General features: G+C 43.7%; 1 protein-coding gene across 1 annotated transcript in view; it reads right to left on the bottom strand.

Annotated features, from left to right (window-relative positions):
- The window catches only part of CACNA1D (calcium voltage-gated channel subunit alpha1 D), a 345,485-nt gene that overhangs the window by 109,787 nt on the left and 216,666 nt on the right, over positions 1-19,032 (bottom strand). The window contains exon 8 of the mRNA XM_044675443.1: positions 18,649-18,818. Coding sequence (XP_044531378.1) covers positions 18,649-18,818 — 170 coding nt within the window. The remainder of the gene's footprint in view (positions 1-18,648; positions 18,819-19,032) is intronic.

Here is a 19,032-nt window from a genome sequence, read left to right as displayed (position 1 = left end):
AGTTCTTGCCATGGTTTATCTAGAACCCTTTCTAGTAGGGGCAATGGGTCATCTAATGCTATAAGAATGCAGAGAGCCTAGATCACTGCAGAAGAAAAGAAGGTCCCTGAGAGTGGGGACTACTTTATTTGTGTCCCCATGCATAGGAGGGGTCTAATAAACACCTGTGGTACCGAAGAGCAGGTCTTTGGCACAAAATGATGATGAGGAAACCTTAGGCAAAGAGCCTAGCAACCAAGGAAACATCTTTATCTTTAACCAGAGGATGTCCTGCTAATAACTCATATAGAAAATGAGATGTCACACAGAGAAAGGGGTCCACAAGCGGCTGGACAGAGCTTGGATATTTTAACCAAAGCTTTTCTTGACCTGGACATGATGATGTGAGGTCTCACGATGTGCAAGGTCTCTCAGGGCCCTCAGTTTACAACAGGGGATACTTGATTCAGATTTATGTGTGAGAAAAGATGTCAACAGCAGGAATTTCCAGCTATAAATACAGCTGCCAACTTCAGATGAAAAACCTTTTGACAGTTTTTCCATTGGAATTGTTATCATTAAGAAAAATTCAAATGACACAAATCACATGTTGTGGGGCTTGTCTATTTATTTCCCTCATTCCAAGGCCCAGATGTTGGTATGAGGAAATGCTTTAGGATTCAGAAACATCTGAGGCATGTTGTGAGTCAGTCATATTTACTTTCGGTGAAGTTTTTAAGAATCTAATTGAAGCTGATCAATTTTGGTTCCTTCAAGAAAGGTGATTTCTCAGATTCAGTCATGGATCAAAGGGATTAATATATTTTTTTTAACCCTTGTACTTTGGTGTATTGTCTCATAGGTGGAAGAGTGGTAAGGGTGGGCAATGGGGGTCAAGTGACTTGCCCAGGGTCACACAGCTGGGAAGTGGCTGAGGCTGGGTTTGAACCTAGGACCTCCTGTCTCTAGGCCTGACTCTCACTCCACTGAGCTACCCAGCTGCCCCCAGGGATTAATATTTTTAAAAAGTGCTTAGCATAACACCTAGCACATGGCAGGTGCTCCATAAATACCTGTTCCCTACCCTCTACTCCTATTGAGAAAGGAAAATAGCCTAATTCTTTCCCAGGGCAAAGTGGGGAAAATGCCATGAGAAGATAGACCTAGAACCACAACCCCTCCAGTAAAGACTGTTGGACTTGAAGGTGACAATTAAATGACTCAACTCAATCTGTGTTCAAGGAGAGGGAGAAGCCTTTTGGACAGTCCAACGTGCTGACTTTCCCATTGCTCAAATAACCCCTATCTTCTCTGGATGTCTTCCTTCCATAACTTCCTCATTGGTAGGGAATAGATGATTCTGTTCATTTGATCATCAAAAGGTACCACTTGCTATCCCCATGCCTTCCTCACTCTCTTGTATCTTGTCAGAGGGCTTCTGGAGCTTCCTTTTCACCTTTTTCTTCGTATCTCTATCTCTAAGAAGCAGCAGAAAGAAGGCTGGATTTAGAATCTGAGTATCTGGGTGCAAATCCCAGCTATGAGATTTCTTAGTAGTGAGATCTAGGGCTTGTTATCTCAATCTCTGGCCCTTGGTTTTTGATCTCTATCACCTATGATCTCTAGAAGAGTGGGAACAATGCTAGGACTGGAATCAAGAGACCTGAGCGGGATCCAAGCTGGAGCACGCATCTATGTGAATGGCACAAGCAAAGCTCTATTTCTGTTTTTGCCCCTGTCATATAGGAATACTTCATCATAGTGCCTCTGCCTTCTTGCCACCCTTCCTATGTGGTTATTTTGTCTTACTTTAAAAATGTGTTTGTTACATTAAATTTGTCAGATATCTATTACCTCTTCTCCACTCCCTATACTAGAGAGGCATCACTTGACAAAAAGATACATGTATATATAAAACTATGTCTTGCTTGTTTCTATTTATCAGTTCTTTCCCTAGAGGTGGACATGTACAAGTCATTCTTCAAACAATATTTCTCTTTACAAATAATATTTTCTTTGATCTATTCATTTCACCTTCAAATTTCATGTAGGTCTTCCCATTTTTTTAGGATTAACCTGCTCATCATTATTATGAGAGTAAAGTGAGTTCATTTCTAGAATATATTTGCTGAACCACAAAGCAATATCTTGGTGTCAGGAACTGCTCTTCTTCTGTTAAGATTCTAGGTCTCAGTCTGTTCTCGGAGGCAGACCAACTAACAAATGGGTAACGTCATTAACACTGTGATGGCTGCCAATAGTACAATGAAGAACAAGGTGAACCATTGAGGATCCAGGTAATGGCTGTCCTTTGGTCACAGAAGATAGGCCATAAGTTATAATCTCTGCAGTTCACCCAATTTTCTACTTACTCCCTTCTAACAATTCTTCCCGTTACAGGTAGTTCTCATTTCCTGAGATTGCTTCTTTTTCTTCCTCCTTCCCCTAACTTTTATAAACTGACATTAATTTACTCTAACTGACCCCAATGCAGTTAAAGAGATAGGATGATGGATTTGTGATTTGACTGGTTCAGGGAACTCCCAGGTGAGGAGAATCTCTTTCCCAGGGTAGGACGGCACCTTCTCTGCAGCTATCTTACTTGGTTGCTTCTAGCATAGAGCTGTTATGAGATTTGCTCAGATTCACACAGCCAGTATGTGTCAGAATCAGGACTTAGGCCTAAGCTTAAAAAGACAGCAAGACAAACTAGAAAATACTGAGAATGCATCACTATACAACAAAAAGGTTCCAGAAGACAACCAGATTACCCTTCAACAGCAGAGCAATGGATTCCCATATATTTACTTTCCATTCACGCAAGGGAATCTACTGGGCAGATAAGACCCCCTCCCACTGGCTGTGCTTCTTTAGGGCTATATTTTGGGAGGAGAGGTTACTATGGCAACTACTACAGCTTTCCTAAAAACCTAAAGAGAATGAATTCTCTAAGTCACAGATGCTGGTGAGGAAATTAGTCTCTCTGGGTGCTACAGCATCCCTGCAAATGCTGGTTTTTTTCAACGTGACCTTTCCCCCATACTGTCGATGCTGGCTGCCACATCCCTGGAACTGCCCTGTTTGCTCGGTGACCTGCTTTGCCCCCATTTGCAGGGATTTGACCTTGTTTTCTGAAAAGAGGCTGAACTCCCCTCTGCACGCATCATAAAACTGTTGGCTAGAGGAGATGGCGTCTCCCAGGGAAGGAGGCTTGGATGGCAATTTACACATACAAAGAATTCAATCACTTTCCAAGGAAACTGGTTTTTGGTTTGTTTCCTAATAGCCACCACAAAGTGCCTACACATCCATAAGCATTTATTAGGCACTTCCTATGTCTAAAAGGCATTGATTGTGTTGGGGCTGGGGATAGCCATGAAAACAGTCCCTGCTCCCAAGGGGCTTCTGCAGTAACAGAAGATACACACACACACACACACACACACACACACACACACACACACACACACACACGCATTCCCTGCCCGCCCCTGCCAGGGAAGGTAGGTACAAGATTTGTACAAAGCCAGTACAAGGCCCCTTTCTTGGCGGGTCCTCATGCAAAGGTGGCACTTGCACTGTGGGGGATGTGCCAGGACAGAGGGGGGCGCAGGGTGCTGAGGCCAAGGCACTCCCCTACCCGCCTCGGCCTGTTTCCTCACTGAGGAAGTACAGAGACTTCACTCAATGGCCGGCCTGGTCACTGTGGCCCATTCTGGGCTCAGTGCTTGGCGTGTATCGCTGAGGTAGGTTTCCTATGAATGGCTTTCAAAGGTCATTTAGCTGGGTGCTGAGTTGATTATCCTTGTTCTGTTAAGTATTGCCTTACTTTAATTTGTACCGTCTGATTGTAGATGTCAAGAAGACAATAACTGACTGCAAAAGACTTCGCCTTTCCTCTCCCCACCACGATGTAAGGGGTTTGAGGGCTGGCTGCCATCTTGGAGCTCATAGCTCCTATGGGTGGCATTCCCTCTCAGCTCTGAGGAGGACCTGGGAACTTGGAGGGGCTGGAACGTGGCCTGGAGGGGCCCAGGAGTACTTAAAGAGACACGCTCTAGAGTCAGAGGAAGCAGCAGCAGAGAGGGAAAGGTATGTGAAGCCTTGCCCAGGACTTCAATGGGTGACAATTAGAAGGAAGGCAAAGGGACAGACTGAAGAGGGGGCTGACCCGGGCAGTGAAGGGAAAGCTCTTTCCCTTAAGTGCCTCCATATGAAAGTCAGAGCCCAGAGGGAGCAGGACGGCTTATCTTGTCTGACAAAAGTCCACAAAGCCCTTCTGCCTCTACAGATGGCTTTTTCTTCCATGTCTCTGCTTGGGGAGCCTGCTTCCACGATTTCATGGAATGCTCTTCCTCCCTGACCTGCACCTGGAGAGAGCAGGTGTTCCCCAAACTGCATGCTCTTCAGGTCACAGAAAAAACAATTCTCTTTTCTTTCCATATTGGTATTTGCTTATCTATGGCCATGGAATCTTTAGAATATAAGCTCCTTGAAGGCAGGGATTACTTCATTCCCCGCCCCCCCCCCCCCTTTGTACCCTCAGAGCCTATCAAGGTGCTTGGCAAACAGAAAGCACTTAATAAATGCTTACTGAGGGACAGTTAAAGTAGCATAGTGGATAGAATACTAAGTCTGGAGGCAAGAGGACCTGGGTTCAAATATGACTTCAGACACTTCCTAGCTGGGCAAGTCATTTAACTCTAGGTACCTAGTCCTTACCACTCTTCTGAGTTGGAATCAGTAAGGTAAATGCTTATTAGAGAGAGAGAGAGAGAGAGACAGAGAGAGAGAGAGAGAGACAGAGAGAGGAGGAAGGAAGACACAGAGGGTAAAAGTTTAAAAAAAATGCTTATTTTTTAAAAAAAAACTCTTATCTTCTGTCTTAGAAGCAATACTATGTATTGGTCCCAGGGCAGAAGAGGGGTAAGGGCTAGGCAATGGGAGTTAAGTGACTTGTCCAGGGTCACACAGCTAGGAAATATCTAAGGCCAAATTTGAACCTAGGATCTCCTGTCTCTAGGCCTGGTTCTCAATCCATTGAGTCACCCAGCTGCCCCCTAAAAAAATAAATGCTTATTGATTAATCCCTAAGGCACCTCACTCACACAGAGCCTTGCTCACAAGAGGCATAAGTGAGTAAATGTTCACTGAAATGAAGCAAATTCCTGGTTTCGACATTTTGGGCAAAGAATCAGGAGCTGCCAGATCATTTGTCTTCACCCCTTTCTCTGGAAAAATGGAAATAGTAGGAGGTTGCCTGGATGAAAATTGGTCCTCTTGCCCAAAATGGCATGCTCTGGCTCTAAAAGAAACAATGAGTTTTGCACCACTAGAGAAAAGGGGCTGAAAAGATTCCTTTGTGAATAAAACTGTTCTAGATCCCGATGATTCTCTAACAGCTGAACCCCAACACTGCATCCTTAAGGTCAAAGCACTCACTGCAGGCAGGTGGAGAGCAACACGAACTCACAAAGAGCACCCCCCCCCCCAATTCCATCACTGCATGGTCATGCATGCACAAGCCGGCACACACTGCTTCCACCTGCTTCCACAGGAGATTCCAGGGAAAGCAGGTACCAGGAAAGCACTCCAAGGTCCAAACACACAGAGGTTGCTGGTTACCATGGTCTTCAGCATTGTGGTGGCGGCGGCGGCGACCAAAGCAGAGCATCCGCTTCTTTTTCTCATCCTTTAGTAAGTCAGCCACTGTAAGCTCTTCAGATTAAATAGTGGGAGTTCCATTGTTAGACAGAAGATGGCAGCAAGACCAATGCAAAAAAACAGCAAAGTAAAGCATATGGCGGCGTGAGGGGCACAGACCTCCCGGGAGTCCTAACACAGTCCTAAGACCCTTCCACATCACTCCCTTCCAACAAAACGGGGGAAGAGATAAATGTGACAGCACCATCTGCCTCATTTGGCCTCACCTGTCTCACGGAGGCTGTGACTAGAAGGGCATAGATACCTTATGAAAAGAACAAAAAATCAGAATACATTCAAGAAGGTATACTTATGTCACTGTTCAGAGAGTGATTAGTAAAAAGGGACGTCCACATTCTACAGAACGGTCCCCCTAGACAGTGGTTAATGATCCCCCACTAAGAAGCTGCCATAACCAAAGTGGTGCTCCAGCTGGCATTATCCCTCCTGCCTGCCAATGAGGAAGACAGGCCTGAAGAAGGGTTCTAGGTTCTTGGCACTTCATCTGTCACTGGTGACAAGAGAGGTAGTAGGTAGGTGAGCCACTTCCCTCTCTCCGGAGCTCAGTTTTCTTATTTATAAAATAAGGGGGTGGCGTAGGCTGGCTTCTAATTAATCTTTCTACTCTATGTCTGCTCTAGAGGGGAAAAACTTGAAAAATGCTTTCTTCAAGGGAAAGGCAAATGCTACAAAACCTCAAGTCAGCCTAGCAGCACTGCACAAAGAGGGATCTGGGGTTAATAAGCAAGAAGATGGATTAGACCATCTGAAAGGTGGAAAAGGAACACCCAAATGTCTATATCCTCATTCCCATACCTTCTCCTGAGCTCCAGGCCTGCATGAACAGTTGAACGGATTCACCCCAAATCTCCTTCTCCTCCATAGTTTCTATTTTTGTCGAGGGCACCCCCATCCTTCTAGTCACTTATGCTTATATTAACTCACAATCAGCTGACAAACCTTGCTTCCGTTGCCTCAGTATCTCTCAAATGCATTCCTTTCTCTCCATTCATATAGCTATCACCTCAGTCCAGGCCCTGATTATTTCAACAATTTTCTATTGCTCTCCTTGTCTCAATTCTCTTCCTTCTTCGGTAGCATTTCCACATAAAGCTATGGTGATATCCCTAAAATAGAGATCCCCTTCCTCTTCCCTGCACTGCCGTGGGGAGTCCTCTCACATCGAAGAGCAAATCTAAAGGCTTCTGTTAGTAATTTAAAGTTCCTGGAAAGCTGGACCAACATCCCACTTCCAACATTGTGACCGATCTATCACTCACTCCCTTCCACAAGTCTCCAAATGGTCCCGGAAAGCTCCTTCTCTCATTTCCTTTCACACCACACTCTATCTTGTCTCTGGGCCTTTGGAAAGGACTACCCCCATGCTTGGAATGCTTTCTTTCAGGCAGTCAGTCAACATTTATTAAGCAACTGCTAGGCAAAAAAGCTGAAAGGCAGTCCCAAGCCTTACCCTCAAAGAGCTCACAGTCCAATGGAGGTGAGATAACCACATGCAAACCTCTAAGAGCAAACAAACTAAATATGGAATTAGATGGAAATAATCAGCAGAGGGAGAGTACTAGAATTACTGAAGGAGCCAAAACAAACAGAGGAGAACAGGAAAGGCTTCTGGGCGAAAGTAGGCTTTAGCTGGGCCATGAAGGAAGCCAAGGAGTGAAGATGAGGAAGAAGAGTAGGCCAACTGTGAGGGACAGCCAGAAAAAATGCCTGAAGTCTAGAAGAGAGTGACTTGAGTAGCAGCAAGGACCCCAGGACCACAGGATCCCAGAGTTCGGAGGGGAAGGGCAGGTTATAAAGCACTTTGAAAACAAAAAAAGGATTTTCTATGTGATCCTGCAGTTTACTGAGTAGGGAGGTAGTATGGTCAGGTTTGTACTTTAGGAATCACTTTAAGTGGAAGACAGATTGGAGAGGGGAGAATGTGGAGGCAGGCAGACTCCCAGCATTTACTGCCATAGTCCAGGGTGAGGTGAGGTGAGAAGGGACTGCACCAGGTGTGGGCAGCATTGAAGGAGAAGAGGGGACACCTGTGTGAAGATAAAATGGACGGGCCTTAGCAACAGACTGGATTCTGGGGAGGTGAAAAAGAGTGAATTCTGGATAAGGCTTAGCTTGTGAGCCTGAATGACTGGGAGAGCAATGGTACTCTCAACTAATGGAGAAGTTAGGAAGAGAAGGATAATCAGCAAATCTATAGCACCTGCTATATCCTGGGCACTGTGCTAAGTACTCTTTTAAAATATGATCTCATTTGATCCTTGCTATAATCCTGCAAAGTACATACTTTTATTATCCATGGTTTATAGCTAAAGAAATTGAGGCAAACAGTGATTATGTGACTTGCTTAGAGTCACACAGGTGTAAGTGCCTGGGGTCAGATTTGCACTCAAGTCTTCCTAATTCTAAGCCCTGTCCTCTATCCACTGTACCACATCTAAGGAAGTGAGGTCTTGGGGGTGGAGGTAGGAGGAGAGAATGAATTCCATTTTAGACATATTGAGGTGAAAATGTCTACAGGACCTCCAATTTGGCACATCTAATAGGCAGCTGGAGCTATAAGACTAGAGGCTGGTAGAGAGGTTAGGGCTAGATAAGCAGATCTGAGAATTATTATTATAAAAATGTTGATCGAATCCACAGGAGCTGATGAGATCACCAAAGGAAAGGAGAACGTGGCCCAGAACAGAACCCTATAAGATGGTCCTAGTTAGCTCGAATAGCCTGGAAGAAGATCCAGCAAAGGAGACGGAGAAGGATTATTCATATAGGCAAGAGAAACTAGAGAGGGGTGTCCTGAACACCTAGAGAGAAGAAATGATCATAAAGGAAAAGGTTATCAACAATGTCCAAGGCTGCAGAGAGGTAAAGAAGGCTGAAGGCTAAGAAACGTCCAGTAGATTTGACAACGAACAATTAACAACTTTGGAGAGAACAATTCAATTGGATGATGAGGTTGGAAGCCAGAATACAAAGAGAAAAGAAAGAGAGGAAATGAAGTAGCGGCACCTCATTCCAAAGGGAGGAGAGATGTAGGATAATTTGCAGGGATAGAAGGACCAAGTGAGAGTTTTTTGAGAATAGGGGAGAAAGGAGCTCATTTGTAAGAGGCAGGGAAAAGCACCTGGTAGAAAGGAAGAGACTAAAGGTAAGTGAAAGAACTGGGAATAACAGAGAGGGTAATCTGCTGGAGAAGACAGGATGGAATGGGATCACTTGTGCCTATAGAGGAGCTTGCCTTAGCAAAGAGGAGTCCCTCTTCATGTGAGAAAGGTAAGAGAACAGATAGTGGGGAAAGGTATCTGGGTGATGTGAGACAATAAGGGCAGAAGGAGCTCTCAACAACTGGTCTCATTTTTTTTTCAGTAAAATATGAGGCAAAGTTCTCAACTGAGAGGGCTGGGATAGAGGGAAACATGGAAAGTCTAAGGAGAGGTGAAACGTTTGGAAGAGCCATTGGAGTGAGTGGAGGACTGAATTAATTAGGGTGGTGTAAAAGGACTGCCTTGCAACTAAGGGTTCAGTTGAGATTATGTAACCAATGTCTGTAAGTAGACCCAGGCAGCATAGTTTTGTGATTTTTTTCAGTTTTGTTCCTACGTGTGCTGGTATGAAGGTAGAAGATTGTGAGAGTGATCCAAGGCTAAGGGTCTACAAATTAAGACTGACGACATAAGGGGGGAAGGGGACTCAGAAATGGACAGTGTGTGGATGAACTGATTCACCAAGAGGCAAGATGGAGAAGGGAAGAGAGTGTTGCTGGGGCTATGGTGATGCTGGTCTGGGAAAGAACAGAGAGGTGGAGGGAATGGAGGGCATGGTACAGATCAAGAATGGGGTTTGGGGTTGCAAGGCAGAGGAAGAGGTAGTGAATTCCAGCAGTAATGAAAAAGGAAGTGCTGTTTTTGCAGGTGATCGAAAAACCAGAGATCTGACCATTTTGGGGTGGCTCAAGTGGGGCAGAGGAGGAGGTATGGGGAAATGAGTAAATTGAGAAATGGCGGCGGTAGGTTTTTGAGGGAATGCTACTATGTATGTGCAAATCCTCACAAAATGATGACAGGAGTAGAGGAAAAGGAAAAGCTGGGCACTGAATTCACTGATGTTGGTATATAGTATGTGGAGGAAGGTTATTAAGTAGTGGGGTCACAGGGAAAATCTGGGTGTCAATAGGGAACAAGGAATATCTAAATCACGAACCCGAGTTGTGAGTAAGGGGAAAGATTTAATATGTAGCTAGCCCTAGAAAGGAAGGCTAGGGAATCTGGGGTCATCAGGAAGGATACAGGTCTTGGGGAGAATCAGAAGATAGAAGGAAAGGGAAAAGAAAAGATTTTAGGATGAAATTAAGTTTGTTACTTATGGAGGGACTTGTCTGATGACATGTAACAAGCATTTCAGGGCGCCCAGTGGAAATGGTGGGCAGCTCTGGAGAGGGACATGGTTGGGGAGGCAGTGAGATGAGAGCCCAATTGGAAAAAGGGATCAGACAGTAGGAGATGAATAATCAAGTTTGATTGATGGCAGCATCAGGGGTTCAGAATCATTGGAATGGGGAGAAGATCTGCTTCTAAGAATGCTTATTTCCTTCATAAATCAGTTCAAGTGTCACCTCTACATAGAGGCTTTCCTGATTTCCCCAGTCACTAATACCACTAAGGTTACTTTCTGTCTAGTCTGTTTATTTTGCATATAACTCTATATGTACTATATTTTGTATGTAGCTCTGTATGTACAAGTAGTCTCTCCCATGATCCTCTAAGTTCCTGTACTTATATTACCATCTGGATGATGCAAGATGAAGGGAGGACAAGAAGAAGCTCTCAGCAACTGGACTTAATTTTTTCAGTAAAACATGAAGCAAGACACTCAGCTGAGAGGGTGGCCAGAGGAGAGTCATGGGAGGTCTCCCATGTTTCTAACTCTAGTGCTGTGCCAAGCACATGGTAAGCAATGTATAAACATTTATTGACCAATTAATAATCAAAGACCATAGGAACCCCAGAAACACAAGAGTGATCCTCATGATCCTTGGCTTTTCTCTATGTTGGCAATCATGGAGAGAGAGGTTTAGAGCTAAGAATCTCACTGCTTTTATACTGTATGTAAATTATCCTTGTCATTTTAAAAGTGAGATTCCAAGTCCAAAGACCAATAAGTCAACATTCTACTGGAAGAATGGAATAATTTCAATAGGAGCTGACCCCCTGGTCCATGGAAGGGAGATGATCGTTCAAGGATGAGTAGGTGGACATCTCAGGGGCCCAGCCAGTCTTAGGTTAACCTCGTTTTCTGACTGCAGCTCCAAACCTAGCCTGCTATTCTTCTAATGTTTTTAATCATGTATTACTGATTGTTACCTTTTGTTTTTATATAATCTTCATTCCCAAATATGTCCTGGCAAAGGCTTCAGAAATGGAGAAGAGCTGAGAGTAGGTTGCAATACCCCAAAGAGATGACAAATCTTGCCGAGAGAGGCATCAAAAGTTATACCAAGATGTCAAACCATAGTGATTGTGTGAATAATGTTGGCATGGGCAGTGACAGAGAAGTGTGGAAGAGAAATTTGTCTGAGGTAAAGATGATGCATTTTTTTAATATATGATGAACTTAAGATGTCAATGGTAACATGCTGGGGCAGTTACATGTCATAGTGGAGAGAGTGCTGAGCCTGAAGTCAAGAAGATTCATCTTCCTGAAATCAAATCTGGGTCCAGACACTCCACTCACTAATGTATGACTCTGGGCAAGCCACTTAATTTGTTTTGCCTCAGTTTCCACATCTGTAAAATGAGCTGGAGAAGGAAATTCCATCTTTGCCAAGAAAAGCCCAAATAGAGTCATGAAGAGTCAGGCACAACTGAACAACAACAAATGGAGCATATCTCTCAAAAGATCCTAAGGGGTAAGGTGGTGATGCGGGATTGGAACTCAGAAGAGAGACTAGGACAAGGTCTACAGCACCAGGCTTTACCACATAAGTGAGAACTATATCCACAGGAGCTGATTAGGCCATCAAGAAAGAATAAAGAGAAAAAAGTGAGCCCAGAACAGAACCTTGGGGTACACTTATATGAAGAAACCTCTAAACCAGAGAGGAGACATAGGCTAACCCAAAAAGTGTTTCTTTGTAGTCTGAGCTACAAGTTGGTCTGGTGTTTATGAATCCTGCAAAACCAAGTGTCTGTGTTCTATTGACTATTACCACTTAGAAAAAGTATTGATCATTACAAATTTCCACAGCAAAGTCACTCTATTTTTTTTAAATTTTTGCCAGAATTTCAGAATAAGTTTTCTGGTAAAGTATCTCATTACTTTCAGCTTTTTAAAAGTACTAATCATTGACAAAGAGAAGAGTTTAAAATAGATTTTCAAGCTTCCAGATTTTAATAGTCCTAGAAAATCTCCATTGTTAATTCAAAAGCAGCTGCACATGTCTGAAAAACTGCTCAGAAATTTGGCAGGATTTCTAAAGTAACTGGAAGCTCAGCAAAAAGTTCAATAAATTACACTTAAAATTTTTTCCAAATGCTCAAGAATTCACTTCCATGGGGGAACTTCATCCATTAGACCAAGTGTGCAACACTAGGCTCCTAGGCTGTATTCTAGATATGACGTTTTTACTCAACCACATATATACATGGCCTGTTTAGGGTTGGCTTGGAAACCCTCACAGTTTAGCTAACTAGCTCGGAGACTTGCTCCGTTTTGTTTTTCCCTTCCAGGGAAAGTGTCGTGTTGAGTAATGTAGGTCAAGGAAAAAAGGAGCAAGAAACAAACATGTATCTGAGTGGTGACATCTGCTCTGCTGAGGAGAAAGGAAACATGAGTGACTCTGTAAATCCTTGACTCTTCAGTGCTGACGAACAAGAAACTGACTTGGAAAGCCCGAAATCTGTGTCCTGCTAAAAATAAAACAAGTATAATGTTCTCCAAAATTCAAGCATCTTAGAAGCTTAAAGTGAAAAGGTGGGTATAGCTCACCTCAGAAGACTCTTGGCCCAGGCCCTTGCTGTCTGCCAAGGAGACAGTGACGAAGAGTCTCATGTGATGCAAAAGAAGTCCCAGAGAACTTCTCCTGACCAAGGTGTACTTTTACCAGTCCTTATCAGAACCGCTCTCCCATTCTGCTGCCCCTTCCCTCACAAGGCATTGCAGATCTCAGTGCTCTGGAGCCAGGAGGGACCACAGAGATAGTTATCTCAGCCACTGGTTGAAGAATTCACACCACTGGTGTCAGACTCACAGAGAGGGCCCGCTGATGTGGACAGCAGGATCCTGGGCACTGCCTACTGACTTAATTCTCAAGGTAATGTTAGTGATGTTCTGTTCTATTTTGTTTTGTTCATTATTTCCCAATCTCATTTTAATCTGATTGTGGGCTGTGTGTTCATATTTGACACCTGCTCTGCTTTCTAGTCCGGCCTCAGTGGCTTCTCATCAAAGGGAATCCTCTTAACCCCTGAGGCAGCCACTGTGGAACAATTTTAACTGTAAATGTTTTCTTTCTATCCATACAAACGCTGCCTCCTTGAAGCCTCCACCCATTGCTTCTAGTTGTTTCAAGTAAAATAAAGTCAATCTCTAACATGACAAACCTTCAAATGGTTCAGGGCAAGTGTTATCTCTGTCCCAACCCCCAACTCATCTGATTTTTCCAGGTAAAAATGGCTGAGGCAATGTGAATTCTTACAGGCGCGTGGTCTAATGATTTTATCCCTATCAGCATGGCCTTAATTAAAGTACTAATTTCTCTTATTATATCAGTCTTTATCATTTTTAATCTTAACAACAGGGCCTTTCCACTGATCTTCACTCACCTAATATGAACTGGAGGCCAGCTCCATTCTGGTCACTGTCCTCTGGAGGACATCTCATCAATGATCTTCCTACATGATAACCCCCCCCCCCACACACACACACACACCCCCACCTGAAGAGGATAATCCCTAGGCTTCTCTACCCGAGGCCTCCTTTTAAGTGGACAGTGTCTTTAGTGACTACTCTTTGATTCCTGTCATTAAGTAAGCTTCAAATCTGATTAATTGGAGAGAGTCAAAAGATATGGGTACCAATGCCTGCATTGTTGCTTAATGTCTGCATGACTCTGGGCAAGTCCTTTGTCCCTCCCATCTCAGAGACTCCAGTTTCATCATCTGTAAAATGATGGCATTGGGCTTGACAATCTCTCAGATCCCGTCCATCATCCCTGATGATGCTCTGATCTTTTTTCCTTCTCATATGTACCACAAATAGACACCTTTATACCAATATGCCAACACGTGCACCCTTAATCCAAACTAAACTGTTGATCCAAAATGAATAATAGAATGACAACATTTCAGGGTTGAAAGGGAGCTCAGAATTCACCTAAATCCATGCCTATTTAAACCAGGAACTCTTCTACCAAACATTCAACAAGTGGCCACCCAATTTGAAGTCTGCATGAAAATCTCCAGGAAAGAATGGGGCTCAGGAAGCCCAGGGCACTCACTCTCCTGGATAAAGGCAGCTCTAATTGTTAGGAATTTCCCCTTTTTCTTGCTGCCATTTGCACATTCTTCCTAGTTTTGCCCTCTGCAGTAAAACAGAGTAAATGAAATCCTTCCACAATAAAGGGTCCTTTAAACCCTTGTGTAAACAATGATGTTCCATTCCCCTCACATTTCTTCTTCTTCCATCTCACCAATCTTTACTGCAGACTCTATTTCTCCAATTTTCTTAACATATTTCTAAATGACATAATTTCCAGGCCTTCTGGTTCCTGGTCATCTTCCCTGTAAATGCTACCATGGCCAATGGCAAGTGCTGTACACTGTACATTTCCAACAGCCACTGTCTTGCTCTGATAATGTAGGGAAATTTTTCACTTGAAGTTGGGTATTCTGCCCAAAGGGTTCATGAACTTAATTTTTTTTATTAACTATTTTTTAATTGATTGAGAAAAATTTTCCGTGGTTATTAACAGTATTTTAATTTAAATGTTCCTTTGTAATCCAATGCTTTTAATTTTATGCATTTAAAAACACTATTCTAACAAGGGGTCATAGGTTTCACTAGATTGATGTGAAAAAGGGTTAAGAATTCCTGGCCAGGATAATTTCCAAGCGGGTTCCCCTCTCAGCTTCAAAAGGAGGCATGAGAGGAAGAACCACATAGGTCAGTATTTCTTCAGAGGTCTCAAGCCTTCTGAGATCTCTATTCGAGAGGTTTTCCTCCACCTCGTCTAGCATTTGCTTATTTTTTCTCATAGTCACATAAATAATAATATTTTAGGCAGAGTTTAGTAACTGAGTATTTATTGAAAAAGCTAATCTTCAAGGTTATGAAAATCTAAAGATTTGTATAATATTTAATGTGAGTGTCATGCTATGATAAATCCTAGCACCCAGCAAAATTAGTTCAATAAAGAACAAGGGCATATGAACAAAATATTTTCTATTTTGGACTCAACATTAAGCTGGTTAATCACTCCAAGCTCAAACATCAGTGTGAAGCAGGAAATATGATACCACTATATCTGAGGAAGAGCCCTTTCCCAGTATCTGGAACACCAATTAAAACATTAGTTCAGGTGATTTATGATTTTTACAGGCTTTATTGCTTTCCCTTATTTGTATTATTAAATAATGCATTTTTGAGAGTCCTCATGGCGCTCTATTATTACTGGTCTCCTTTAAAAGGTTTTTAGCTCTCTAGATTCTCAAAAAAAGTTTGTTCTTCAGATCACTTTGGAAAAGAACTAACTTCAGACTCGGAAGTGTGTTAGGAGCACCTTGGCCCAAGAATACTATTAATACGATATCTCAATGCCAAGATCATCTTCATTGAGCTCAGAGCCTGTGGGAAGGCAAGTTTTGAGGAGAAGAACTCATGCCAATGGCAAGTCTACCAACAAATAAAGGCACTCTGTTTCCTGGTTGGTAGCGAAAAGGCAAATTGGAGTTTTAGAGAAGGCTAGGCAGGAGGTCATTAATGTTCACTAACTCCAAAAGGTCAATAACAACAATGCTGCAATCTAGCAAATGGGAGCAGAGGGCAGAAAACCTCGAGCTATCACTGCCAAGAGAAAACAAATAGACAAAAGATTTTATGTCAATATGAAGAGCTTCTGAGCATCTAAAGAGATCCAGACAGGTATTAAATATACTTTGTTTAGATACTAAAGTCTTGAAGAACCAGGAGAACACCAGTTGACTAAAATAACTGAAAAATTCTGAATAACATTTTGTAAACACAGATCTAAAGAACTCACTGACTTCCTTTGACTCTTTATGAAACCCTGGGCTTAGATTATCTAAATATTCTTTTCTATCTACTTTGGGACTCCTGTGAAGCCAGTGTTGGAATCTCCTCCTGATCAGCCTCTCCCTCTTTGAAGTCACTTTGCCCAATTCCAAGAGGATGCCTATGTCTAGGGATGCAAATTCACTTAGGCAACAGCCTGGGCCATGCAGAAAGGTAAAAAGAATGCAAGCCAAGCATTTGTTTCACATCAGAACGCTCTTCCTCATAAGGCGTGGCCAGAATTCCTAATCCCATTTCTTGGATTATGTGATAACAGGCCAAGCCTGCCTCTGTTCCCCACCCTTTTTCCTCTTCTCCACTCTTCCCGATCAGGGCCCTGCTACAAACACACAGCATCTAGTCTGAGACTCCTCCCCCTCCTAGGTAAGGAGCGTTTTCTCCTCTTTCCTCTCTCATTCCTCTCCTCTCTTTTCTTGGTTCATCAATACTTGAAGGAAGTTGACTCTCTTTCAGAAGTCTATGCCACCTTTTCCCACAAATCTCTCAAGCTAGTTTTCTTCCTCAAAATCTAAAGATCCTCCCATTCCCCACTGTTGTGTTGCAACAATTTGGATTCAGTCATGAGAGACACAGAACCACCCAAGGTTAGGAAACAGAACCCCAAACGTGATAAGTTTTGATCTATAAGTCATTCCACCATTAATCTCCATGAGTACGTATAATCAAGTCAGTTATGTGCATTGGTACAAGGAGGGAAGAATTCCATTATGGCACACTGAAACAAATGACCCGACCTTCAAGGGAACAGACTTCTGCCAGGTTCCCAGATCTCTCAGCAGACTTGTGCCCTTGAAGTATATCCCCTGCTTTCTACCAGTTGCTGGAGATCTGAAATACATTACAAAGGCTTCAGCCATACCTCTCCACTGGAGACGCACCTCACTATTTCTGTGGACAAGAAACTACCTGGGCAGGCAATAGCAATTAATCTATATTGGTCAAATCATCGGTCCTGGCTTGCCACAAATATTTCTTCTAGGGAACAGCTGGGTGAGGCAGTAGGTAGAGTGCTGGGCCTGGAGTCAGGAAGATCCAGATTGAAATTCAGCCTCAGATACTGACTAGCTGTGTGACTCTGGGCAAGTCACTTAACTGCTGCCTGCCTTAGTTTTCTCAACTGTAAAACAGAAATAATGACAGCCCTTACCTCCCAGAATTGTTGCAAGAGGATGAGCTAATAGCTATAAAATGCTGGGCCCAGGCTAAGGGCCACCTATAAATGCCATCCAGCAGCATCACTGTTTCAGAGAAGCTGGCCACCAGACTGTAAGACCCCTGCTAGGCTGGGTCCCCAAACACGTGCTGCTCACCTCTTGCTCCTCTGACTAGATCAATGGTCAATGACTGAGGAGAAGTGTTTTCTTAGCTTTCAATCCGCTGCATATCTGGGGCCTCCCAACCAATCCTGGCCCCTTAAAGTTGGGATTATTTCTTTATGTCTTTATGTAACCAGAGCCTAGGATCCAGTACACAGAAGGTGCTTCATAAATGCCTATGGGGTGACTGAGTGCTTACCTCTTACCCAAGTCATTATCTCCCAGGCTATGGGGAAAGCCATGGGAAGCTACCTCAAAAAGGGGACCTAAAATCAGGAGAGATCTGGGTTGAATTATTGCCTCCGGCACTTGGGTGAGTGTGGACAATTCCCTTCCCTTCTTCATGTGCAATTACCAAGAACGAAGCAACATTTCCAAAGCACCAACCCCAGAGACATAGGAAGAAAAGGAAGAAGGTCCGATGCTCCCTCCTCCTCTCAAGTTGCTCATCAGGCAGGTCTGGGGGAGGGCCGGGGTGCCTCCACAGGTCAGACAGCAGTGCCATCTGCAGGGAATGGTGGCAAAGCCTGGGGAGGTCCATTTCACCAGTGAGACTGCAATTAGTGACCTGTCTGTAGCCCATTCAAGTAAGGTCATGCTGTTCTTGCCATCAGCTGCTATGGAGGATGTCCAGAGAGAGAAACAGCCTTACAAGGAGATCAGATGCCTCAAATGAAATCAGCTGTGCCCAGCACTATAGTGCCTCAGGCATAAATAAATGCCAGCTCCTTTTAGTCCTGTCCCCACGATTCCTCCAAGTCCACTTCGGCTAGCATAAATAATGCAGTCTGAGGGACAAAAGCACCTGATGGTCACCTATGGAGGAATACTGCTCATTCACCCCCGGAGGAAAGCATCCTTGTCTCCAGCTTGGCCCCACCTCCCCAGGGCTCTACATTCAAACCAGTCACCAGTCACCGCAGTGATGTCAGCAGACCTCTTGGCAGAATAAAGAGGAAAAGGCTAGGTCAGCCACTAAGCCAAATGGAGCTCGTCCCGAGATCACTCTCCAAAAAGGATGTCACCTAATAAAGATGGGAAGGGTTGTTCTTTGTGCACATGCATTATTTTATCTGATAACGGAACGGCTCTCCTAAAATCTAGAGTCCCAACAGATGGAGTTCGCAATGTAGAACCAGAATGAATACTGCCCTCTCTGCAGTGAAGGAAGAGAACAGGCCACCCCGGGAGGCATCTCTGACATCAGTAAGGAAAACCACATGCGGGATGTGTGCGTGCAAGCATGCGCGTGCACACCTTCAGTGTGGTGCTTCCTACTGAATTGAGTGCCTTCTCAGCCAAGAGCAAGGAGACCAATACTTACTGCTTCGCTTGTTCTCTTCTCCCCCTTCATCCTCATTTTCTGGGTCAATGTCCTCCGCTTGAGTTATCCAGTCTAAGTAGCCCTTTAAATCCTCTTCAAGCTGTTGCTTCTCGCGGAGTTTCTGAAAGTCCCCCCTGGCTTTGGCCTTTTCTCTTTCTTTTGAAAACTCTCTGAGACACAAAAAGAAGAGTCACCAGTTAGGACATGTTGGGAATCCCAAGTCAGAAAACGCAATGTTGATAAAGCAAAACACACACACACAACACTGCAAAGTGGAGCGACTATAACTGAGCACTGGTCAGAGTGCTGATGTCTTCACGCTCAAGAGAAGCAGAGAAAACAGAGCTTGACAAAGGACACGTGCCTCATGTCTCAGAAAATGGT

The sequence above is a fragment of the Gracilinanus agilis genome, chromosome 1 (assembly GCF_016433145.1).
Source record: "Gracilinanus agilis isolate LMUSP501 chromosome 1, AgileGrace, whole genome shotgun sequence".
NCBI lineage: Eukaryota > Metazoa > Chordata > Mammalia > Didelphimorphia > Didelphidae > Gracilinanus > Gracilinanus agilis.
This window is presented reverse-complemented; position numbering and strand designations above follow the sequence as displayed.